Source organism: Camelus ferus, chromosome 26 (genome assembly GCF_009834535.1).
Source record: "Camelus ferus isolate YT-003-E chromosome 26, BCGSAC_Cfer_1.0, whole genome shotgun sequence".
In the NCBI taxonomy this organism is placed as follows: domain Eukaryota; kingdom Metazoa; phylum Chordata; class Mammalia; order Artiodactyla; family Camelidae; genus Camelus; species Camelus ferus.
Window position 1 is genome coordinate 18,543,729 of NC_045721.1, and position 25,119 is coordinate 18,568,847.

General features: G+C 40.4%; 2 protein-coding genes across 4 annotated transcripts in view; one reads left to right on the top strand and one right to left on the bottom strand.

The window, feature by feature from the left end:
* Window positions 1–7,946, bottom strand: part of TRAPPC11 (trafficking protein particle complex 11) — a 37,766-nt gene extending 29,820 nt beyond the window's left edge. Inside the window, exons 1-5 of one of the 2 annotated variants that reach the window (XM_006187562.3) lie at window positions 7,790–7,946; window positions 5,153–5,377; window positions 3,170–3,339; window positions 2,435–2,505; window positions 1,511–1,625 (exon numbers count right to left, since the gene is read on the bottom strand). In XM_006187562.3, coding sequence (XP_006187624.2) covers window positions 1,511–1,625; window positions 2,435–2,505; window positions 3,170–3,339; window positions 5,153–5,356 — 560 coding nt within the window. In that variant the 5' untranslated portion in view covers window positions 5,357–5,377; window positions 7,790–7,946. The remainder of the gene's footprint in view (window positions 1–1,510; window positions 1,626–2,434; window positions 2,506–3,169; window positions 3,340–5,152; window positions 5,378–7,789) is intronic. The other variant, XM_014561682.2, reaches the window with a different exon arrangement.
* Window positions 7,947–8,142: 196 nt separating this feature from the next.
* RWDD4 (RWD domain containing 4) lies at window positions 8,143–21,640 on the top strand. 2 transcript variants are annotated; one of them, XM_006187563.3, is made up of 8 exons: window positions 8,143–8,417; window positions 10,996–11,076; window positions 13,377–13,486; window positions 13,645–13,792; window positions 14,351–14,468; window positions 16,841–16,890; window positions 17,028–17,030; window positions 19,822–21,640. In XM_006187563.3, exons 1-8 carry the CDS (start codon window positions 8,394–8,396, stop codon window positions 19,852–19,854), a joined length of 567 nt encoding a protein of 188 aa, XP_006187625.1. In that variant the 5' UTR covers window positions 8,143–8,393; the 3' UTR covers window positions 19,855–21,640. The 2 variants fall into 2 exon arrangements, with proteins under 2 accessions (XP_006187625.1, XP_014417177.1); XM_014561691.2 differs by having other exon boundaries at window positions 8,145–8,417; window positions 13,381–13,486.
* The last annotated feature ends 3,479 nt before the right edge of the window (window positions 21,641–25,119 follow it).

Sequence of the window (25,119 nt, forward strand, 5' to 3'; positions counted from 1 at the left end):
GTATAAATTAAATCCTGCTTCACTCCATAATTATGAGATGACAAACGAACCAAGAAATTTGAACGAGCAATAGGTAAATAACTCAAAGTTCTGTTTGTGAAAAGAAGTTCATATCAGAAGTACCTTCCTAGGGCACGAAAGAAAGCTGAATTCATGGTCAGTGGAGTAAGAGAGAGCCCAGCAAAGCAGAGCCAGAAGACAGGAGCTAGCAGGAAGCATACTGACAAGGAACGGCAGTGTGACCGGGGAAGTCCCCAGGTGCAAAGGACAAGCAGGAAATGTCAAAAGCCCTAGAGAGGCAGTCCAGGGCCAGCCAGGAGGCCTGGGATGAGTCACCGCGGAAGACGGGCACCTGCGGGGCTATCAGTCACCCAGATGTCGTCCCGGCCCCCCGGGGCTCTCTGTGGGTCATGTGCTCGAAACTGAAAAAACAAAGCTCATTATCCTTTTCCTCTGCGTTCTGGGCCATCATCTCTATTCTTAGTGGCTACTGGTGTGACTTTATCTGGGGTCACAGCTACCGATCATTGCTTTTCCACGAACTGCATGTAAGTGGTCCTGCAGGTCATCTTCCCACTGGACCCTGCTGCTATCCTACGCCCCCTCCTCCTGAACAGATACTTCTCTTTCTCAGCAGCCAGGCCACTTTCACACCAAAGAGAAAGCCATGTGCCTTCCGGGAGCAGATCATTGGCAGAAGCCTGCTTCTGAGACGCAGGAACAAAGGCAAGAAAGGCAATAACTAAAGACAGACTACACTGTTCTTGAGTTTAAGGATGTTTACGCAGAATAAAAAGGGAAACCATTTTATAATTAAAATCAATGAAAATATTCATATCAAAATACATCCTAGTCAGAAATTGAATACCATAAAACCTCTCCCCTACCACACTGAATGCTAGAAAATAATGGGTAACAGTCACATAATTTGTGAGACAATGCTGTGTCCCCAGGTAACATGCCCGCTATATACCAAGGCTTTATAATGCTATTTAAGATATGGTGGAGCTCAGACTCTTTTTACAAATTACTTAAGAATATACATCAGCATATCAAAAATGAAGCAAAACAACAAGCCAGAAATGAAGACACTGTCATATAAAAGGACACACAGTATTTACTGAAAAGTACAATGGAAAAACATGCAAATATTTTAAATGAAGGTGAGCTAGATCTACACGTGGTGTCAATGAGGTAACACCACGTGGTAGATCAGTATGTATTATATGATTACATTTACATATGTGTGTATTATAAAGATTATATATTATTTGTTCTTACATAAAAAAACATATTTTGAAAGGAAACTTAAGGAACTGTTACCTCAAGGAATTGGAGAAGGTTAAAGAAATGATGAAGACGACTTTATATTCACCTTATATCCTTTGTATCCTTTGAACTTTCCCCCACTGAACATGAATTTCTTTTTAAATAAATGGGTCTAAGCTCCCAATATCTCAATGCCTAATGAACAATCTAAAGAAAAAAAACGTTAAGGACCTTTATTTACCTTATAATATAACCCACCAGGTGGTCCGTGTGGGGCAGCACGAATAAAGACTTTCCTGAGAGTTCACACGCGTTACACAAAGCTGCAGCCCTTTCTGAAGCAATCACATCTTCCCCTGTTGACAAGTTCCACAAAGATAAAGAGAGAAATAAAATAATTAATGTATTTTTCTAAATGAATATTTTCCCAAATCAGAACAATGCAATTAAGAAAAGACCAAAACCACTTTTCACCATGTCTGTGGACCCCTGGGGCCCTTGAGAGCCCTGTGGGTGCTCAGAAGTTACTCCGTGCATATCTGTCGGGAGAACACCATGGAATTTTCTACAGCCAAGTCAGACAGCCCAAGTAATGCCAACAGACTCTCCACATAATCGTTTCAAAAACTGTAACTAAAAATGGAAGCAACAATTCATGAAAGTGGTTTCCAAAACTATTTAAGATGCTGTAAGTTTCCACATAGAAACAAAAAAATAATTTGGCCTCTCAAAGTCTGAGGTAGTAGAAGAAATAAGCATTTGAAACGAAGACATTTTCTTACAGGAAACGAAAATCCTAGTGTGACTCTTTGCCCTACTGCAAGTTAAGAAAAAATATTACATAAGGAATACAATTTCAAATAAATCTCAGATAAGTAAAAAATCTTTTTAAAAAATCAAGTGAATAACCATTTTGTCAAGTGACATGCGCCCGCGTGGGGAGGTAAGTGGGACTAGGGGAACAGGACTCAAGAAGCTCTGCACTCTTTATGATGTTTTTAGTTTTTTACAATAAGCATTTAATTATGTGTTACTGGTACTTTTTAATGTTAACACTCTATCTTTCCCATAACTGAATGCATAAAGCATTTTAACTTTAAAAACCATGCCTCTCGGTACTAAGAACGGGAGTTATAAACCAATCAATTAGTTATTAATTAACTACCTGGGGGCAAAGGGGTTTTTTTCTGTATCAGTACCACTGCAACTTTTGTGTTTCTCCCTTGTAAACTCTGCCTGCAGGGGAAAAATAACAATAAAATTAATTAAATTGTTTTAAATTTTTAAAATGTATTCAAGATTTTACATAAAATACAAGCTTGATAATTCAAAGAAAGACAAATTTCAACTAAAAAATCCCCAAACTTAGGGGAACTTTTTTGCCACATACAAAGAAGCATAGGTGCCACAATGATTTAACTTTCTGAAGTGTAATCTCACATCAAGCTTCAACTCCTTATAAAAACTGGCTTTAAAAGCAAAAGTTTAACATACACTTTAATGTAAAAGCTAAACTACAACTTAATTTCTTTATAATGACACATTACAGACTAGTCAGCCAAAAGAATTATTTTGAAACAAATGGTGATAAAGCAGAAAGTGTTTTATGAGACTAAATAGCAAACTGCTATATCTTCCAAAAAAAAATCCTATAAATGCAAGAAAAAGCATTTGGAAATTCAGGCCAACCTGTCTTCTAAATTTCCTCACATTGCTCAGCATTATTAAGTTAACATCCATGCTACCTGTTAGGAAGGGAGCAGGTTTCACCAGAGGTCTGTGATCCCCCAACGACCGCTGTGGCCTGACCAGCACTCAGCTGCCCTCACTGACGGTCAGGGGTCAGTAAACTCCAGACGTGAGGGACCCGACGCGGTCCACCTGACAAACGGGGCCATACCTGACGATCTCCACTCTGGTCGCGCACTCGGACTGTTTTTCTTTCCACTGGGGCTCGTCCCAGTCCAGCTCGTAGAACACAACCACCAGGGCTGGCACCAGATTCAGATGTTTATTCATCCAGCCCGTCTTCAAGATCCCTTTGGGGATGTACCACTCGTACGAAGTTCTCTGCAAACGTTGGCAGAAGATGAAGAGATACTTGATCACAAGAGCGCAGGCGCTTTCTGTGCGTTTAGCTCATTCAGCATACACACGCCGGCTTTTTGAGATGAGGATACCGAGGCTCACAGAGATCAGGCAAGAGTTAGCAAGTATTGGAGGCAGAATCTCAACCTTAGAGCCAGTACCATTTTCATTTACAGAATGACCAAAGCCAAAGCGTATCTAACGATGTCAAGGCTTTCAAATACCTGGAAGTAAACAGTCGCTTTCCCGGGATTCTACTTATAAATTCTTCTTATATTCCTCACCATCCCAGTTTCTGCTCTTATAAAAGCGCTCAAATTAAGTATTCCCTAAAACCCAATACGGCTTCATTTGTTTCAAAGTCATATTGCCAGGATGGCATTTCACCTCACTTGTGGGTGGAAGGAAAAATAAAGGACAATTCTTAAATACAGAAGCGTGACAGCAGTCACCGGGGGTCGGCACCGGGTGCCCCGTCGTGGGGAGGGAACGTGGTAGATACATTAGCCCTGGGAAAACTCGGGTGAGATCTCCAGTTTCCTCCAAGGCACCTGCACTGGCTCAGATACTCCAGCTCGCGCTGGTGCCACCTCTACTCCCAGTGAGGAAAGGGAGGGACAGCAAGGACACCTGACACAAAAAACCTGGGAAACAGGAAAGAACCAGGAATAGGAAAATGAGAATCGAGGAGGAAATCCCGGAGGGGCTGAGCTGTGCTGGGCCGCTGGCCTTCCCTGATACAAACACCACATTCAAAACAAAAAACGTGGAAGGGCCAGCAGGGCTGTTACTCCCACACTTGCAGAGAAAGCTCAGTTTCTAGAGCTTGGTGGATGAAACTGCGTCTCCGCTGTGTGACTCTCAAACGTTCAAAAGAATCAGCTGGTGACCAAATCTACAGGTCCTCTCCCGCCCCAGCTTAACTGAGGACAGCTGGTATTTACATTTTTAATAAACACCCCAGGTGATGACGATACACTTGGGCCAGAGACCAGACTATCAGAATCACTGCTCTTAGGCAGGAAAAAGTGGGCAGCTTATTTTGCTCAATGTGTCCTACTAATGGACTTTCACATCAAGCTCGTTAAGGTTACAATAAATATTGAATCAATCAATATACATAACGTTCTTTAACAAGTAAGTGGATATAATAAGCATTATACATGTAAGAGCTGGTGTTATTAATGCATACTATCATCATTATAATTATTTTTCTGTGTAAATCAGAGTGTCTACCATGATGTTCACCCGAAAAATCTTTTCCTGATTCCACACTGGAATATTCTTTTAATTTCTGTAGAACTCCAAGGACAGACAGCATCTCTTACTTAAATTTCTATCAGCAGTCTGCTGCGTAGTTCCAGGTACATAACACAAAGCAAGTGCTCAAAACATGAGTGTGAAATTGAACCAAACTGCAGAGACCAGGGACTCCATAAGGATACTGGCAATGATGAATGGGGAACGTAAGACCTTCCTTTTAGAGAGGTCTTTGTTAAAATTATGGAGACTTGAGGGTTTATTTTTTAAACAAATTTGAAAAAGGAAAATCTAGGGTCATAGGTTAAAAAGCTTAATAATTATAATCATTCCTCTGGAGTTAAAAGTGATTATTAGATACACCTGTAGCATATTAAGGTTTAATGAAATGGCCTAGCATTTTCTTCATGCACCACTGTAATCATACCCTTGATAAATAAAGGGTTTATTCACACAGATACAGGAACAAAATGATACACACATACAGAAGGAGGGGGAGAGAGAGAGAGCTCCCATGAAACCATCATGGCATTACCTTGGGTCTACATTTGGGATATTCGTGGTCACCTGGGAGCACCTTGAAAGAAATCGGTACCCGATCGGCCCTCCGGTTGGCACAGAAAGCATCCCAGACAGCTCGATGCACAGCATTATAAACCACATCCAGGCCCGTGAGGGTAACAAAAGCCATAGGCCGACAACATAGCTCCACAGGGAAGTCCCACTGTGTGGGGCTCATGGTCAAGGCGTCACAAAACTTCTGAAATACAAGTGTTAATACATCGGTAATTAATTTACTAAAAGCCCCCATCTGCATCTAACATGAGCCTCCACCATTTAAAAAGCATTACAAAAAGGCAAAAGACTTTGAGTGCCTGAAAACTGCTGCACCAGTGCAAAAGAAGAGAGCAAAAGGGAAAATTTTAATTCCTGAATTGGAGCTATTAAACTTTAATAACTGTTGACATTACATTTAAAAAAATCTTTCATATTATAAAGGTTGTAGTCAACTTTTAGACAAATCAGGATTTTCAGTAATAGCTCAAAACATGCACAGATCCTTGGGATGAGCAGACCAAGAAGGCAGGAGGGTGATCAAATTACCTATTTCAGTTATAGAGAAAAATAATTATTGACTTATATTCAATAAAGTACAACTATCTCTAATTTCTCTGTAATGTCTTGCTAATGTCTAATTTCTGATTTTGTTAGGTATTATTAAAATAAGAGGCTAATTATCTAAATAGCTGTGTTTCCTCATTTCACCACAATCAATACAAATGTAATATTTAAAGGAAAATCTACAAGGGAAAAACCAACAAGGAATGGAAATCTCTAGGAAGACATGTTTCCACTGTGTCCTTTAGCTGAGAACTGGTCTACATAAACACAAGTAAGCACTTCCTTTTGAAAAGCAATTATATAAAAATGTGTTTATCCCAAACAAAATCATTTTATTTTAAAAACAACTTCTTGCTTCCAAAAACATGCATCATTATGCCCATTTAAAAGGCGGTCTCCCCCAGCACGTCACACAGGACTCACATATCATTTCTGTGGAAAGCAAGCAGCGCTCCTGCCACCACTTGATAACCAAAATAGTATTTTTAACTGAAAAGTTAATTCAGGGAAAGACTATCAGGCTTCTTGCATTTAAATACAGAAGGAACAATGGGTACTAAATAAATGGCTCAGAAAGCTTACCAGAAATGACAAATGTCCACAGTAGACAGAGGAGTTTTCGAATTGTTTAAACAGATATTTTGAGGGTTGCGTTAAACTAGGAGGACAAAGGACTGCATGTTCAGAAAAAGAAATATTCTAATTCTAGGGAATCTGGGGAATTTGACCATCTCAATTAAAAAGAGATGGTCAAAACACAATTTGGGTACTGCTGCTTGATACCAAAGAGTCTACATTAGAGCCTTAAAGGCCCATTTCCTTTAATAACCCCAGAGGCTCAAGAGAATTAGCTGTGGTCTTTGAACGGAGTGGAAAGAAGGGGAAACAGAAATGGCTTTTAATCATTTAAAATCACAATGCTCTCCAAGAGAAATATAATATAAACCACATAAATTTTCTAGCAGTCACATTAAAAAGTAAAGAAGCAGGTGAAACTAATTTTAATAATATTCTACTTAACCAATATGCCCAAAATATTATCAATTCAATGTTAATATAAAAGTTATTAGCAAGAGATTCACCTTTTTTTGTGCTAAGTCTTCAAAATCGTGTGTATTGTACCCTCAGAGCACATCTCAGTTTGGGCTGGCCTACTGCAAATGCTCAATAGCTACACATGGTTCCTGGCTACTATACAGAACAGTGCAGCTCTAAATTAAGGTAATTCTGTCCCAAAATTACTGTACAAAAACTGTCTCAGAAATTCTTACCACATTTTACCTTAGAGAGCTGTGGCACTTGAAATAGCTGTACCTAATTCCACAGCCAATATATATATATATATAGGCAAAAGACAGGTGAAGACGTTGTACGGATCTCAATAACGGCCTGTAGGAGAAACTTCCAGATCTTCTGGAGAAAGAAGCAACTAACCCAACTATGACATGGAAGGAGGTGCAAAAGTAGCAAGTGAACACTCGGGAAGGGAGATCATGCAGGGCAAGAGAAGTCATCTGGAAGCTGGCGTGGCAATAAAATAAGACTAAGAAAGAATGACAGACTGCAAAGAAAGGTGACCCAATCAAAGTGGCAGATTAAAAAAATAATGTATTCACTATTTTTTAATTAACAGAGGTTCAAAGTGCACGACACAAGGCCAGTAAGGATGGGATTCACAGATGTTCAACTACAAAACAGTCAAAAGAGGAACTCCAGTTTGAGGCGGGGATGATGGAAAACAGCTGACGCCGAGGATGTGAAGCAACAACCCGACTTAGGAAAGCATTCCGTCCCCAGGGCCGCAGAATCCTGCCCGGGAAGCTCCAATGAAGAAAGGGGGAGAAGAAACGCTGCAGCCCTAAAGGCAGGCGCTATCTTCCTCCTCTCCTCCCCCGTAAACCTGATGGTCCCAGGAACAGGTGCGTCTTTTCTTTACAAGGTAAAAGAGAATTGCACTCGCTGATGCTGTAGGAAAACGCACCCCCTACCCTCCCCAGGCCAGCATTGTTAAGCACCAGTTCTCTCCCCTGGCGGTCTGGCCCGGACTCACCCAGGCCGCACGCCCCGGGCCCGCTGCAGCTGCTGCCGGTCGCCGCCAGCCGGGGGAGGACGAGGGGAAGCAGGCAGGAGTGTCAGAGAACGCCGGGAGCCTTGCCCACCGCCACCGCCCCTGACACGGGGCCAACCAGTGAGACTTCCCTACGTCCACCTGCGCAGGCACAGGAAGTACTCTCTGGACCTGAGTGACAGTGGTCTAAACCAATCGCCGTGCCAGAACTTTACGCTGCTCCACAAAACGTAAGGAAGACGCTCCGCTTCGTAGAGGAGCAGGAGCTGGAGGCGGGGAGAGGAGGAGCCAATAGGAGAAGCGAGAAGGGGAGGAGGCGTGGCCTCTGCCGTTGCCGCCCCGCAGCTTCTTCCCAGAAGCCCCGGCGCTCCAGCTGCCGCGGTCTCGGGCTTCCAGCCCGCAGTCCCCGAGCCGACGGCTTCGCGCTGCCCGGGGGCCGGGGGTGCGCGTGACTCTCGTCTGCCTTGCGAAGAGTCTGCAGCCGAGGGCACGGAAAGGGGACGCCCCGGCCTCGGGGCGACTGCCCTCGCTTTCTCTTCGTTGTCGCGAACACCGTCCGCCCGGGAGACGCCCCGTGACCGGCGCGATGAGTGCCAACGAGGACCAGGAGGTGAGTCCCAGAGCTGGACGTCCCTTTCCCGCGCACGCGCGGTGCCTGGGCTGACCCCCGCCCCAGACCCCCTACGTGCCCTCGCCGCTGCAGCGACAGCCTGTTTGGGGTGCCCCAAGTTTACCGGTGTCCAGCGAGAAGAGGACCTGGCACTCTTGCCTGGGTAGGGGGCCGCCTCTACCTTTCCTCCCCCTGCAGTTTTCAGTTTTGCAAACCCCAGAGTCCCCCTCACCGGGTCTCCTAATAACAAGGGCGAGTGTCCTTGGTCCGCGAGCCGGCGCACTTGGCTCGCCTTAAATCCCGTGCGTGATTTAACCTTGTGTACTGAGTTAGACCGTTTGGAATTTGATCTGTTTTAAATTTTAAAATCTCTTGGCTGGTAGAGAAAGTTAGTTGAGTTAGTTAAATTTCTGATACAGGAAAATAATGACACTAGTGTCTTCTGGCTGTGTTGCTTTGTGGAAAGAATCATTTATCCATCTGATAGTTGTCTAGTGGATACCTGAGTATTGAGTATACCTGAGTTGCATGCTTTACCCTGATATACTTTCTCACGAAATGCCTCTTTGACATTGAGTCACATGGTATTAGAGTTGGAGGGGATTCTACAGGTCACCTCGAGGGGAACCTTCTAAATTTGAAATGTGTACATTTGAGAAGAAGGGTCTACAAACGTAAAGTGATTGTCCCAGGGATGCACAATGAGTTTGCAGTAAAATCAAGACTAGAATCCAAGTCTCCTGGAAAAGTAGTAATTGACTTTTCATTTAGAATATATTACTTGAAAGTTAGAAGTTTTACGCAATAGATGTGGTGGAGGATTGGTTGGTACCTTTAAAGAAAACCCCATGTCCAACAAGCTATGATATCTGCATCTGTCTAAAATATTCTTACCAGGTGAGTTCCTAAGCTAAGGCATGAACAGTTTGTACTAGTGTAATTTTTCTCAAAGTTTGGTCCATGGACCACCGCCTAGAACCATTTGGGTGATTGTTAGAAAAACAGACTCCTGAACTCTACCTTGGATGTACTGAATCAGAATTCCTGTGGTGGGGCTCAGGGATCCGCATTTAACAATAAAATTCCATTCTTCTTCCACATGACTGATTTTCAGATGTTTGAGGACAGTTTTCCTGCCCAGTTTTTCAGACCTCCTCTTACTGATTTTTAGCTTTTCTGTATTGGTTCATTCTTTTTAGTTCCTTCGCTCTTCTGGAATTGTGTGTCCGAATAGAGTGCAAGTTTGTAAGTGCTTTATGCAAATCAGATTTGTCTTTCATCCTCTACATTGTATGTTTAGGTTTCTAAAGACAAGTTAATCTACTTACCCTGTAAAGTTTCATCTTGTTCGATTGTTTTTCAAGGACTTTTTGAATTCTTACTCTGCCACCAGCACGACTCACTATCCCATCAGATTTCATCCACAAATTTGATAAGCCTGCCTTCAATTTTTGTTCCTGTCCAAGTCATTTAATTGAAATATGGGGAAGGACTAAGGATGGAAGGAATAGCACTATATTTTGTGTAAGGGTGTTTGTTCCAGTCTCATCTCAGTTCTTCTTGAATCCAGCTTGAATTGTTATATATTTTTTCTGTGAAGGTAGCAAGAGAAACCTGTGGGACCTTACTGAAATCCAGGTAGACTGTTTTGTGCCTTTCCCTAATGTACCAATCGGTTACTCTCTCTAAGAAGGGTTGTGTACATACATTGCTTTTTTCATATACTTACCAAGTCCTTGGGGCGACTCCTGACCCTCCCAAGTCCTCACAAACTGTTTCTTTAGTAATCTATCCTAAAATTCTGTCCATATAGGTCAGACTCACCCATCTTTAGTTTGTAGAATTCTTGACATGCTACTTTTTGAAAACTACAATGTGTACCCAAGTACAGTCTTTCTTTCCTTTACCTCTTCATAGGTGTTTGTCAGTAATCAGGACACTGTTTGAGTCAGTCTCATTTGTAAGCTTACAATGATTCAAGAAATATTTCCGGGCAAGGATTACTAGTTATACTTTCTCTTGGGGTCCTTTTTCCCACCTTGGATGGATAAGCTTGTCTACCTTTTTCTAACTACTATTTTTTAAAAGTTCCTTTTACTGTCCTTAAGTGTTTTTCCAAGTTTTATATCACTTTATGGTAAGGATTACAAATATAAATAATATATGTAAATAGTGGGGAATTACTGGGCTTCGTGGTTCTCATCTGCAGGTTTAATGCTCTTTTCTATCCCAGGCTGCTCTTCAGCAGAGTGATAAAGGGCTCCGGCTCTGGAGTTGCTGTAAACTCCAAATCTTGTTTTCCTCCCTGGAAAGGAGAGAATAACGAGATCTTCACAGGACTGATGTGAGAATTAAGTGAGAGAATCCACTGGAAAATGCTTAGAGGTGCCTGGCACATAGTTTTAAAAGATTAGTATTGTGGTGTGTTAGTGATATACATGTGTGTTACGAACATGGAAAGTGGTGTAAGTTAGCCAAGTTCTACATAGTTGAATGGGCTTCAATCAGAAATGAAAGATCCTCTATTTCCAATCCATTTGTATGACTAAACAAAACTCGTTTGATCCATTTCTTTCAGATGGAACTGGAGGCATTACGTTCTATTTATGAAGGAGATGACAGTTTCCGGGAATTAAGTCCAGTTTCATTTCAATATAGGGTAAGACATGGCATGAACAGGAGCACTTACTACTTTGCTAGAAAAGACAAAAGTTGCTTTCTAAAATGCTTGGGTTGGTTTTTTACATTTAGTGGTCAGAAAATAAAAGTGAATCAAGTAACAATTTAGGCTGAAATTTTTTGTCGTTTAATGTTAAATATTAAAAAAAAAAACAAACCACAAAGCAGAGCATGTACTAAAAATGTTACAGGAGAGATTAGCATAGCCCCGTGCAAGGATGAGAGATGATGTGGTGGCTTCCCCTAACACCATAGCGAGGCGCCCAAGATCTGCTGGCATCATCCCTGGGGATGCTGGTTGATCACTGGGTTAGGGCGACAAAATCCAGATCTCTTCAATGTAAAAGTATCTTTTCCGTTTCTTAGTTATGAAGTAATCTGTGTGGTGATACTGCAAAACCATGTGAATATCTTGTTTCTCAAGAACTTTTCACCTACAGATTTTACATCCATTAATAATCCTTGACTGAAGCAGTCATTGCAGTGGTGGTTGCACAATGGCGATTTTCTTATCAAACCATGGAATGGTTCGTGATTAGTATCTCACGATTGGTGAGATCCTATCTTTCCCAGAGCCGTTTAATCAGAATCTGAGCAGAGGAAACAGTCAGTCCCGACCTGGGGACTTATACAAGAAAACTGGCCTGGATTCCTTTTGTCATAAAAGACATTCAAGAGGAGGTGGGGAGAGGGCTGAGGACTGTTCTCAATTAAAGCAGAACAAAGAGATAGGACAACCAAATGTAGTCCATGACCCTCAATGGATTATGGTTTAGTGAGTTGAGGAAGTGGTTTATTAAAGGACACTTCAGATATGATTGGAGGACTTTTAATATAGATTATGAATTAGATAATATTTTTGTATCAATGTGGAATTTCTTGGATGTGATAACGGTATTGTGGTTACAAAGGAGAATGTCCTTATTCTTAGGATACTTTACCCTTAAATATTTAAGGACACTTCACGATGCCTGCAGTTTACTTTTAAATGATTCCACAAAAAACCAAAGGGGGGAAAATCATTGGGGAAAGGGAGTTGATCCTGTAAAGGAGAGGAAGAAAGAGGAAGCAGATGAAGTGAAAGGTATTTGGTGAATAAGATACATGTCAGTGAGTGTTCAATGTTCTATTCCGATTTTTTTGTAAGATTAAAATATTTCAAAATAAAAAGCTGGGGAGAGCAAAAGAAATAGAAAAAAATATTTAAATAATTCAGGTTAAAAAGGGGGTCAAAATATACAAACTTCCAATTATAAAATAAATCTGGGAGGCGTAATGTGCAGCCTGGTGACTACAGTTGATGATACCCTACTGTCTCTTTGAAAGTGGCAGAGAGTGGGTCTTAAAAGTTCTCATCAGAAGGAAAAAAAAACTATGGTGATGGATGTTAACTAGACTCATTGTGGTGATCATTTTGCAATATATACAAATACTGAATCATGCTGTACACCTGAAACTAATATAATGTATGTCAATTATACCTCATAAAAGAATAAATAAAAAGAAGAAAGCTTACTCAAGAGTAGCTGTCCAGTTTGAGGCACTCCTTTTCCTTACCTCTCTCTCCTTTTCTTTTTTTCTCTAAATTTTATGTTTCATTTCCTAATTTCTTGGGATTGTGCTAATGCATCTCAATTTACCTGTTCTTTTTTTTTTTTTAACAAGTATTTTCCCCTAGACTAAGCCATGCATCTTATTTTCTTGGCAGCAGAAGTTTTAATTTTGAAGTCCAATTTATTGATTTTTAATTTTGCTATTAATGCTTTTTTATTGTGATAAAAAAATCTATAATGTAAAATTTACCATTTTTACCATTTTAACCAATTTAAGTGTACAACTTAGTGATGTTAAGTACATTCACACCGTTGTGTAACCATTACCATATCCATCTCCAGAACTTTTTCATTACTTTTCCAAACTGAAATTCCATTCCCATTAACACTAACTTCCCACAGTTGATGTCTTGCTTTTGTCCTCAGAAAGCTTTGATGAAACAAAAAACAGAAAAAGACATAGTCTTAGTGCTGGAAAAAGCTGAAGGGCTGGTCTGAGGGACGGGCCGTGGACATCTGGAAAGGTGTGTATGCAGACTAGGGGTGAGTTAGAGTCAGACCGCCCTCACCCTCTGCTGAGTCTTGGACTATACCTGTGAACTACTCAAAATACTGCATTTCTGATCTGATCGTGAACGTTGGAAAGAATTCGTCACTTGAAAGATCATCATTTAATTCTCTATCTTTGTAGCACTTTTTACAAGCCTAAGATTTCCCTTTCCTTCAGATAGGTGAAAACGGTGATCCCAAAGCCTTCTTAATAGAGATTTCCTGGACAGAAACATACCCCCAGACACCTCCAATCATATCTATGAACGCCTTTTTCAACAACACCATGTGAGTAGTGTTTCCTTTTCATTGTTTTTTTTTGTGTATGTGTGTGGTAACCCTCTCTTTGACTTCTCTCTCAGCAATATATTTCTTGTGCATTGTAAAAGGCGAAAGATTTATTCTATTTGAAGAGAAACTAGAGTTATATTTCTTGTGCATTGTAGCTCATCAGCTGTAAAGCAGAGCATATTAGCCAAGTTACAGGAAGCTGTGGAAGTTAATCTTGGGACCGCCATGACCTACACGTTGTTCGAATATGCCAAGGACAACAAAGAGCAGTTCATGGAGAATCACCGTCCCTTTCATTCTACGGTGAGCCTGGAGATTCATTTTTGCCTCGTTTCTTTGTGTTTGTTTTGGTTTTACTCTGCTGGTAATTCATTTTTCCTAATTAATATTTTTTAAAATTTGGAAGGAGACTTTATGTTGGATGTAAAATGAGATTTAAATCTGAGTTGAATAAGAACAATGAATTTTAGATTTCTTAGTGTCCATTTATCTTTAAAAATGAGGTTGTATCTTCTAGATTCTACCCTTCATATAAGACTAGAATGCTTCATGTCCCCACTGAAACTGAAATGTGCAGAACCAAGTATTTTTTCAAATTTATTTAACATCTTCATGAAGCCCTTTTTTCTTAGGGACCTGGTTGTAACAGTTGCACTAAAATTATGTCCTTCAACGTGAATTGAAAAGAGCTCAGTGAAACCAATAATGTCCTAAAGTCACCTGCTCTAATGAATATGATGATGTAAGATTCTTTTACTTCTCAAACCTAGAAATTGTCGACTCATTTTAGGAGGTAGTCATATTTAGTGTAATTCAGTAAGTTTTAAGACAGGAGTCTAAGAATTATTTCTTTTTTTCTAGACGTCCATAAGCAACATGATCTCCGTTGAAACTCCTAGCACAGCCCCATCAAGTAAGAAAAAAGACAAAAAAGAACAGCTTTCAAAAGCCCAGAAACGTAAGCTGGCAGATAAAACAGGTTTGTATTACTTTCCTTCCTTTTGCAGCACACATAACTGGGTTGCTTTCAGTGTGATATGGGTGCTGAATAAGTATATTTAGATTTAGAAGATTAGTTCTCTACTCCTTATTCTTGAAACATTAGGATCAGAGACTAAGATCACTTAGGTGTGTGTTGAAAACACTTACCGCTGCTTCACCACGAGAGAGAACCATTTGAGGAGGAAACTGAGTGACAGAGTAACTCTAAACGAGTCTTGAGGTTGAGAAACATTGGCATAGTGCACGATTGTGGGTCCTGCTTGTCGCCTGTCTGACACGTTTGAGATTTTCCTGTTTGTTTAACTCTATGGCAGGTATGTGTATTATTGGAAATGTTTTAAAATTTACAGCTCTCGTTTGAGATGAAATCTGGTGTCACATTACATCTTAACACAGTGAATAATTTAATGTTTTTGTCTGTAGTTGACTCATTTATACAACAACCAGGAGATTTAAGAACAGAATTCCTGTGTGTCCTAACCCGGAGTCCTTTGGTAGGGACATTTAGAATAGAGTATTCTAAATTCCAGCTCATTTCACCAATTACATTTGATCGTTTTTCTTTCTTTAACTGGAAAGTTTGCAAATTGGTATCAGTCTGTAAACTTTTTTCCCAGTCAGGGAAAATGAAGACAATACCATGTGTGCGTGTTTACGTTTATATACACGTACACAAGTGTGTTTGGATACTTCTGTACTGTGTGTTATTGGTGTGACGTTACAAGCAGCCTTCTGTTGAGAAGAACTGAGCCTTTTACTTTGGTGAGAAGGTTTAAAACAACGCCTTTTCTTTTATAAAGTGATGGTAGTTTTTTTGTTCATGTTGTTTAATGTCTGTGGCAGAATAAAAAAATAGCAACCCTGTGTCGGCCCTCAAAATACATTTTTGAAATTGTAATGATTTGTAAAATAGAAAATGTGGGAATTCATTCTTCCTCATGTCAGAGCAGCGTTAGAGTGTAGACGACTGAAGCAGTAAGTCGTTAGCCGCCACTGTCTCTTTCCTCCAATTTTGGTTCATCTCTGTTTGGAATGTTTCAGCATCCATGTCAGTTCATGGCCTGTTGCGTTCATGCACGGTGACCTGTGGTTGTCCCCTTTCACTGACACCTCCCCACCTCCCTCTCCCTGCTGATGCTCACCTGAACGTCATCTTCCTGTAATCATGGCGCAGGAGTTTGTGACTTAGGACACTTAGCTTCAGAATAAAACTTGAGTGGGACAGTCGTGGCCTGTGGGTAGGTTTTAGTTAATCAGAATTGGTGATCTGTCCTCATAACCCATCACCAGAGAGAGCAAGGATTCTTGCTGGCATGAAGGAGAAAAGAACCATTAGCATCTCAAACTGAGCGCCAGTGGTTTTGCTTCTCTCCTGTAAGAATCATAGGGTTAGTTTCTGTTTCTCTTGCTGTAAAATTAGTGCACTTGTTTTGAATGCAGATTCTGAAGGTTTCATTAAGTAAGACACATAAAGATACATCAAGTAAAGAGGAAATCAAGCCATTTTAAATTGAAAAAAAATCTTAGAAAAAAAATGGGGGGTGTACCTCAGTGGTACAGTATGTACCTAGCATGCACGAGGTCCTGGGTTCAATCCCCAGTACCTCCATTAAAAGAACTAATTAAAAAAATAAATAAATCTAATTACCTCCCCCACCAAAAAAAAAGGAAAAAATTTTAGATTGTGTTTATTAAATTATCCTTTAAATTTGAATGCCGATTAAAAGAGTGAAATCACTTTATAAACCATGAATTCTTATAAAAAGATTGAGCTTGTTTTCAAGTACTCCCTACAGATTAAAATCTGGATTAAAAATGCCAGGTTAAATAATGGATATTTTATCAGAGCACAGCAGTTAATAAATAAGTTGGCCGGGCCTCTTCTTAGACTTGAAGGCAAACGTTTGTTCAGAAGGCCTCTTGTCTTGAGCCTGGCTTCCTAGCGTGAACCCTAACTCAGGAAACAGCGAAATGACACAGCTTCTCACTTCAATAAGCAATGACCTTGTATCAAGTAGGCAACTGAGCCAGAGCATAAAACTGATAAACTGTCAGCTCCTCTTCCTGGCGTTACCAACTTCGTCTCCTTATTTTTTCCTTGATAACAGGTTTTGTCTTGGACAGAAATAGGGTACATTGTGAAAAGAGGGTACACATGCACGATTTTGCAAGTATCCCCAGGAGAAGGGTGCTTTCAGTTCACAATGATGATAAATTCTTTTTCCAACTTAATAATAAGTGATTTAAAATCTTAACCCATTTGTTGTATAGAATAGTATATAAAATCTTACTTAAATTTAAATATTACTGATTAGACTTAGAAATAAAGTGACTGTTTTTATCCTCCAGATCACAAAGGAGAACTTCCCCGAGGATGGAACTGGGTTGATGTGGTGAAGGTATGTGATATTTATATTCCAGTCTTCCAGAAATTGTTGCAATTTATTGCCACCAAATAATGAAATTTCTGTCTTCCATTTTCTCCCCTCCAACCTGTGGATTTTCCCGGAATGTGTGTTTCCTTTTTCACATTCAGCATGTAAGTATTTTTAAAATATCCTTCACATCCTTCTCTTCCCTACACCCTCAATTTTATATTTTCTTTTTTTAAATACTGGAAAATCTGTAGAAGTGAGTTATAACTACAGTAAAGTATGACTGTATGTAAGTACACCTAAAGAATGGACGTACTTAAATATGACTCTGAATTATTAATATGGAAATTCAAGAAACGAGTCATGAAAAGGAATGCTTTTATTTCTTGGTAGAAGTGAAGTATTTTTTTTTAGGGCAAGCCCTAAATGTAGCTTCCAACCATTTTCAAGAAAGACTTTCTGTTTTTGTTATTTAAAATTGTTTACTTTCTACTTGGAATTTTGTGACCTACTTCTCTCAGTGTTTGGCCTGCATTACTCAAAAACTGATCCTTAACACAGGAAGGTAGTGTCCTGTATGGGGCTTCATGAAATGAGGTTTGCATGCAAGTTAGTGTCACTACTGCTGTGTGAGATAACTAATAGGATCCAAGGGTAATGAAAGATGAAGGTTTTATTGAGGACCCACAAACGTGGGTACTTTAAAAGGTAGTGTATTCTTAAAGTTTACTTTAAAACTGGCTGTGTGGGACATGAAATGCCTTTTCTGTAGAAACTAAAGTAAATTTTGTGCTCCTAAAATATGGTCGAAAATATTACCTGTGAGGAGGGAACCACGAGCTGCAGTTGGAATAAAGAAACAGTCCCAGCAGACCTTGTTTTACTGTGTTTTGCTTTATTTTGCTTCATAGATACTGTGTTTTTTATAAATTGAGGTTTGTGGCTATCTTGGATTGTCAGACTATGGTTCACATTTTTTAATAATAAAGTATTTTTTGATTAAGATATGTACTTTTTTTAGATGTATTGCTGTTGCGCACCAAATTGGCTACAGTACGGTGTAAACGTAACTTTTCTACGCACTGGGAAACCAAGAAAGTCTGGTGACTCGCTCTATTGTGATATTTTCTGTATTGCCTTGGTCTGGAACCGAAACCCATGGTATTTCTGGAGTCGGCCTTTATTTCTCCTCGCCATCTTGGGCAAGAGGCTGACCCTGACAGGCTGTGTGTGCAGGTGAAGTTTCCCAGGTGTTCTGTCATTGACTCAGTCCCCTACCACGGACCCTTGATGGGTACTTCACGTTGTCCCAGTGCACTCGTATTTATCTGACCGGCTAAGTCTGCTCTCTCCTTAAAATGCTGCTTCCTCCAGCCCGAGCTGTCTCCCGATCAGAGTGAGAGTGTGTCCTGTCAGCGCGGCCCGTGTCCAGCTGAGGGCGAGCAGAAAAACAGTCGGATCCATCTCCAGGCGCTAGTGCGCCTCCCTCCTTAGCTCCAGAAATTTCAGGTTTTGTTTGTTTTTAAGAGAGTCCTTGTCAGTATAAACTAAAATTTTAAGCCAAAAAACAAAGTAAGTTTGAAATAATCCTATAATCTTGGGAGATGGGAGAGAGATTTTTAAGGAGGTTATCCTCTAGCCATGATTTGGCCTCAGACTCCATCACGCTGAGCTAGTGGTTTCCGCGTCTGGTCCATGGAGACCCTCCCACGGGGTCTGTCGGGCTCAGACTGTTTGCATCACAATATCACGGTGTTTCTGCCTTTTCCGCACCTGCAACTTCTCTCACACGCGTGCGGCGGCCGGTCCCCGGGGCCACGTGCAGGAGGCTGATGCCCTCCCCAGTGCTCTTCTGTCAGAGCACTGACAGAGCGTGTGCTTTCATATTCTTGTGTTTTCCAGAGTTTTCTAAGGCAGGAAACAGGTTTAGGATCTGAGGATGCTCCGTTTGTTCTCGGTGCTCGGACTGCGTTCTTGGGGCCTCTCCCCGCACACCTGCCTCGTAGAGAAGCCGGTTTGTGAGAGGCCCGCGGTCCCCTGCGCGCGCCCGGGAAGAGAGTGCGGGAACGCAAACCAGCGCTACTCTTCGCTTCAAGTTCCGGGGTTTTGTTTTAGAAAACACAGCTTTTCACGTTTAAAATGTTACTGGGTTGTCATTGTTAGATCTGCATGAATTAAATCTCTCAGTTTTCAGCTGCAGGTAGGAGATAGATTTCAAACAAACAAACAAACAATACCCACCTCTTGAGGATCCTCAGTTTTTAAGAGTGGAAGGAGGTCCTGGAGCCAGAAAGTTCTGGGAAGTGCTTCCGTAGCGGTTTCTGCTTTCCGCGGCTTTCCACATTTTCTGGGGTTCTGGGGGTTTGGGTTTATTAGGGTTTCTTAGTGGCTGGGTCTTTATTCCGGCCAGAATTGCCTTTGTATGTAATGTATTCTTGGCGGATTTTTATCTGCTCGTACCGCCCCTCCCACCCCCCAAATTTGCCAACTCCTGCTATGGAGTTTTATTGGAAGAAAACTGCCATTTAAGATTTGTATCACATTTTCAAAACTGTAAGCGTTGTCTGGTTAAGATGATAAATCTTACATGTTTTTTACCGCAGTCAAAAAAAAGTTAGAATTTATTGTTCGTAAAAATAAATAGGAGACTATCATTCATTGCATAAGTGATACCTTTTGTATGTCCCTGGTTCCAGTTTATTTTTGAAAAGCTTCAAGGGATTTTCCCCTTGTTCTGTTGAGGTTATGTTTTCAGAGAATCCTGCTGAAAGTAGCTGAGCCTGAAGTTGAACAGTGGTTACAGGGGCAAGCTGTGGGCGGTGCAGGGTACGTGCACCTGGTTGCCTGTGGTTCTGTTAACGCTGAATGTTTACTTTTGATATAAAGTGGAAGTAGTGAACTCAAATAATACGATAGCTTCACCTTGTTGAATATCTCTTTTATCTTTTTTTATAGTTAAGCAAAACTGGCTCGAAAGAGGATGAATAGCGCTTGGAATGAGACACGGGAAGAGCATCCTTTAAACAGTAAACTGGGTTCAGAATCTTTCATTAGTCTTTTCTGGTGTTGAGGTGGCTTTTTATAAAACAATTTTTTGGTATGTTTCTTATGTAAGAAAAAATGTTTTAAGCTAAAAGTTCATGCAGAGATGTGGTCGTATTAAATTATTTTCACAAACTTGCCTTAATAAAAGGTGAAAATGTTACTGTTTAGTATACTTTATGAAGCCAGTTGGGCTTTGTAAATGGACAAACATGGGGAATTATAAATAGCCAGTGTTAATTTGTAAGATCTCATTCTAGTGGATGTGGTTTTTTTTTTTTTTAAAGGAGTATGAAGCTCTTTTCAGATTCTCATGCCAGTGGAACCAAGTGTTGCATGAGCAGTTGGTCCACAGAATGGCCCATATTAATAGGTTTTTTAACTCTTAAGTCTTCATCCCTTCTCTCTCTTAATTACTGAAGTATAAATTGCTTCAGAGAAATTTAAATACTAGTATTTGAACTTTATACATAATATTCTTTGTAGTTCCTTTTTTTATTTTTTAAGGGTGAACTGCTTTTTAATAAATGAATATCCATTTATACTTGTCTCTTTGGTTTGGGTCATGACATTTGATTGTGGGAGCTTTCAGTGGTGTGTGGAATAGGAGAAAGGAAAAAAATGAAACAAGTCTGCCAACTACATTAGAAAGCATTGACTAGAAGTGCTGGTTCCTATTCAAAGCATTTCTCTTTGCTGCCTATATCAAGATGGGAGTGAAAGATGCCTTAATATTTAATTTTTGTACTGTTAGAGACAGTGGTTTTAATAAAGTCCTATTTATCTGTTGTGTATTTTTCGTTGTTTGGTAACTGAGTTCTTCTAAGTGGTTTAACATAATACCACTGTTCAAGCCTTGTTTGTTTCCAGGTATCCAGCCCAAGCATCTTTGTAAAAATAGACATGGAAGTCTTTGAAATGCTGAACTGTAGTACACGCTTGATTGTTTTTTACGTCATGCATAGTGTAATTTTACCAGGAAGTTGTCGGTGTATGTGTGATTTACAGTGATTCTGTACGTGCCCCTCGCTTTACAAATGCTTAGAACTGTTGCTGTGGTACCTGGAGGGGTCAGCTGTTGGGTCTTCATGTTATACCTGTGTGGCTTGGGTCTGAGTTTTTAAAGAATAGATCACTTTTAAAGACGTCTCCGTAGCAAAAGAGCAGTCTGAGTTGTATCCATATTTTTTGCTGGATTAACATTGGCGGCTGCAGCTAAATCATCTGAATTTATAAAGTGAGCATAGTTATGGTGAAGAAGTTCAGTGTCTTTTAAATACCAAATCACGTTTTGTTTCTTGAATTAATACGATAGAAACATCAAAATTCAGGACCCCTGGAATGTGCCAGCCTTTGTTTTGGGGTTGTGTGTGTAGCTTTTGTCGTGTTGATAGCAGGTGTCGTGCTACACCTGCTAGGGGAAGAGTGCTTCGTTTCGCTCTGAAGACTCCAGAATTGTTCAGGCATGTTGTGGTTCACAGATTACAAAGAATCATGCGAGTAAAATGCCAATGAACTATTTTTACTCTTTTTATATGAAATGTCCAAATTTCGGGAGGGGTGATGGTGGCAATGGTGCCTCTTCCTACCTTCTGTCAAACACTTGAACATTCTTGTCAGTGTTGCCATCATCTGTTTAATGCTCCCAGTATATTTTCTCAAAGCCTGTTTACTTCAAATTGTGTGGAATGATACAATTAATAAGCAATAAAATCTGAATTACACACAGTGATTTTTCTACATGTTTTATTTCGCATCACTTGAGAGAGAATTGATTTTATAACTCTGCACAGACTTACCTTGCAAGATGGACCACCCTGCGAGAAACTGTTCCAAATGTTGGACTGAAAAATATGTTTTAAAATGAGCTGATGAGAGGGTGAAAAACATCCAGAGCCTAAAAAAAGTAAATGAAAGTTGGAACCTTGAGGTTAAGGACAGCTTTAGTTTTCACAGCCTCAGGGGGCCCAGAAGACAGAAGATGAAGTCCAGGATCCACCCTGGGTAGCCACACACGTATACACATGCACACGCATGTGCACACACACACAAACCCACACCCATGCATGAGGCTGAGACTGGTCCCCCAGTGTGGGGCCTGAGGAACAGTTCTTGTCTTGCTCTTTGGTTCTGGACGGAGTGGTACAATGTTAGTGTACCTGCATGTATTCTCCTGACAACGCACACTGAGTTAGCTCACATGGGTATCAGCCCCGATTCCTCCCCGATGTGGGCAATCTCAAAACACCCTCAAGCCAGGATGGCACCAAGTGGGTAAGAGGTCTGGACAACTGGTAGGAATGACCACAAATTTATTCTGGAAGGTTGAACCTGCCTCCAACCCAGACCTCCAGAGATGCCTCACAGTGAAAACTGAACAAGAGGCGTTCTCTGATACGGGTTAGCTGGTAAGCTGATTCTGAATCCCAGTGTTTTTGATTATTTGACAAAATAAAGTGATGTGTGATCCACAGTGTTTTTCAAACTGCAATTTGTGATCCATTAGTGAAGAAATTAATTGAGGGCCTTTATCAGCAGTTTTTCTGGTGGAATGGAGGAGAATGGACTTGAACAGAAAATACTGGCATGTACTGTGTTGTCAGGGTATTTGGGGGTGTGTATGTGTAAGTATTATGTAAAATTTATTTCTTAAAGTGAGTAATGTAAAAAAAAAGTTTGAAAGCTGCTGCTGAGAGCACACAACAGATGGAACAAATTTTATGTGGAGACTTAATTTTTAAAAATATAATGCCTTTTGAAGTGTTAAGATCGTTTATTATTGATTTTGCATTATTCGTAAAGCCCAATTAAGTAAAGCTACATTGCGTTGTGTAACGGGAGAGGAGCAAAACATTTGATTTAAAGTAGAATCTTTTAATGACTTTGTAAATTTGTAATAATGAAAATTCTTGCAGGAAAATTTTTTCTTTTTAAAAAATGTTTGGTTTTTGTTATTGAAGTATAGTTGATTTACACCTTGTCAGGTGTACAGCAAAGTGATTCAGTTACACGCATATATTCAGTTATATATAATTTTAATCGCTTTACTTTCTTACTGTTAAGAACCAAAACCAAGAAAATTAGTTTCAATTTTCCCACCATTTCCAGAGGAATAATCATTTTCTTCCTCAGTTTCCTGCATAAATCCAGTTTCCAAGATAGATGATAATCTGCTGATGATGGTGATAAACGAGACAGGAAACACTCCCACCCCTGCTGATCTTCCCCTGTTTGTTTACTGCTGGCGGCTGGGAAGTTTGAAGTGACCTTGCATGTTTCTCTGCGGCCCTTTGGAGCTGTCAGGTCTTTTCTGCGACTCCCACAAAGATCTGACCTGTTGGAACACTCTTGATATTTTAAACAACAAGCCATCTCTATGATCAGTTCTTTCTTCCTTCATTAATAAAAGACAATACAAGTTACAAAAGGGGGGGTGCGGTCCAGGGGGCGGAGGGGGGATGCAGATGAAAACATTTTGCTTCATAATGAAGTGGTTAGAAATTAATCTGGAAAGCTTTCATCTATGACAGTGTTTAGTACAGAAGGAGAAAAGGAAAAGGCTCTCATTTAATGTGTGGAATTACAGAGGACGAGCCTTCCCAGCCTCACTGAGTGTAGCCTGAAGAAGTCTGAACGAGCTCCAGCCCTTGACTCCGCTGCTGCCGCAGGGCGACACTGGGTGTTTGCTTTTACAGAGGGCAGGAGTGTTCCGAGTCACTTCCTCCCCACCTCACTTGTGAAGGAACGTGCTACGACTTGGACCCTTGTGTCCTGGGAACATCTTAATCCCTCTGAAGTTTCAGTGGAAGCACAAATACTTTATTAAAATTCCTACATTCTTTTCACTGTCAGTTTTGAATTCTTAAAATCACAATTTTTTCAAAGTCTACCCCATCATATAATTTTTTTTAAACCCAAATGTAAAAGAAATTAACCACTGAGACCTTTTCCTCCTTTTTCTGTTCTCTTTCTCTGAAGATCACTAAATCTAGGATCTGTCAGTTGGCCATTTCACTTGATAAATTCTGAGTACGCTAAATATCCCTTACCTTCCAGGGGCTGCTCAGAATTTTAAATTGGTGGATGTTATTTATTTAAAAATCTTCATGGTTACTGAGAAATCATGGAATTTGGTTACAAGAATGTCCGTCCATCTGCTAAGAGAAAAGCTTAACTCCCACTACATGCTGACAAATGCCATCTGTTAAGTTTTTTCCCTTCGTTTCTATCTTTCTCTCCAAGTCTGTTTTTCACTGAGTAAGGTGGACGGCCTCTCGAGGGCTTTTTCCCCCAGTCCAATTTTACTGAGATATAGGGCTTTTTCCCCCAGTCCAATTTTACTGAGATATAATTGACATCTAACATCGTGTAAGTACAAAGCGATGATTTGATACACTTATCTGCTGTGATTTTTTAACCCCTGCATCTCTTCACGTAATTATTTCTGCATGTGGTGAGAACATTTAAGATCTCTTAGCAACCTTCAAGTATGAAATAGAGTGTTGTTAATTATACTCGCCACGTTGCACGTTAGCTCCCCAGAACTTACTCGTCTTACAGCTGGAAGGTCGCACCCTTTGACGAACATCTCCCCATTTTCCCAACCCTCCGGCCCCTGGCAGCCACCAATGTACTTTTTCCTATGAATTCGGCTTTTTCAGATTCCACACGCAAATGTGATCACATGGTTCTTGTCTTTCTCTGTCTGATTTATTTCACTAAGCGTAATGCCCTCAAGGTCTGTCTATGTTGCCACAAATGGCAGGGTTTCCTTCTTTCTCGTGATTGAGTAACATTCCATTGCACAGAGGGGTTTGAGCAGAGGAGGGAGGCGATGTGACTTGTGTGAACAGTTGACTGTGGCGTCTGTGTCGGGAAAGGACTGAAGCAGGAGGAAAGGCAGGGAGAGACCAGTTAGGAAGCTGTTGCAGAAATATGGGTGAGAAGATAGTGATGGTTTGAACTAGGGTAGGAGGAGGAAGTGGGTGAGAATTGACCAAGTTCTGGATGGATATTGAGAGAACTGCTCACAGGATTTTCACAGGATCAGATGAAGAATGTGGAAGAAGTAGACACACATCCATTATGACTCCTTAGCTTTTGATCTGAGCAATTGCAGAAAGCTAATCAGAGATATTAATTCTCCCTAAGTTATTCCTAGAAATTTAAGGTAATCTCGGTGACGTTGCAACTTGCTTTTTTTAAAGAAAA

What these genes read in the sequence shown, in the direction of transcription:
- RWDD4 (XM_006187563.3), top strand. Translation starts at nt 8,394, where the DNA reads ATGAGTGCCAACGAGGACCAGGAG. An exon ending in CAGTTTCATTTCAATATAGG is followed by an intron (nt 11,077 to 13,376) that starts GTAAGACATGGC and finishes CCTTTCCTTCAG; the next exon opens with ATAGGTGAAAACGGTGATCC. An exon ending in GCCTTTTTCAACAACACCAT is followed by an intron (nt 13,487 to 13,644) that starts GTGAGTAGTGTT and finishes TGTGCATTGTAG; the next exon opens with CTCATCAGCTGTAAAGCAGA.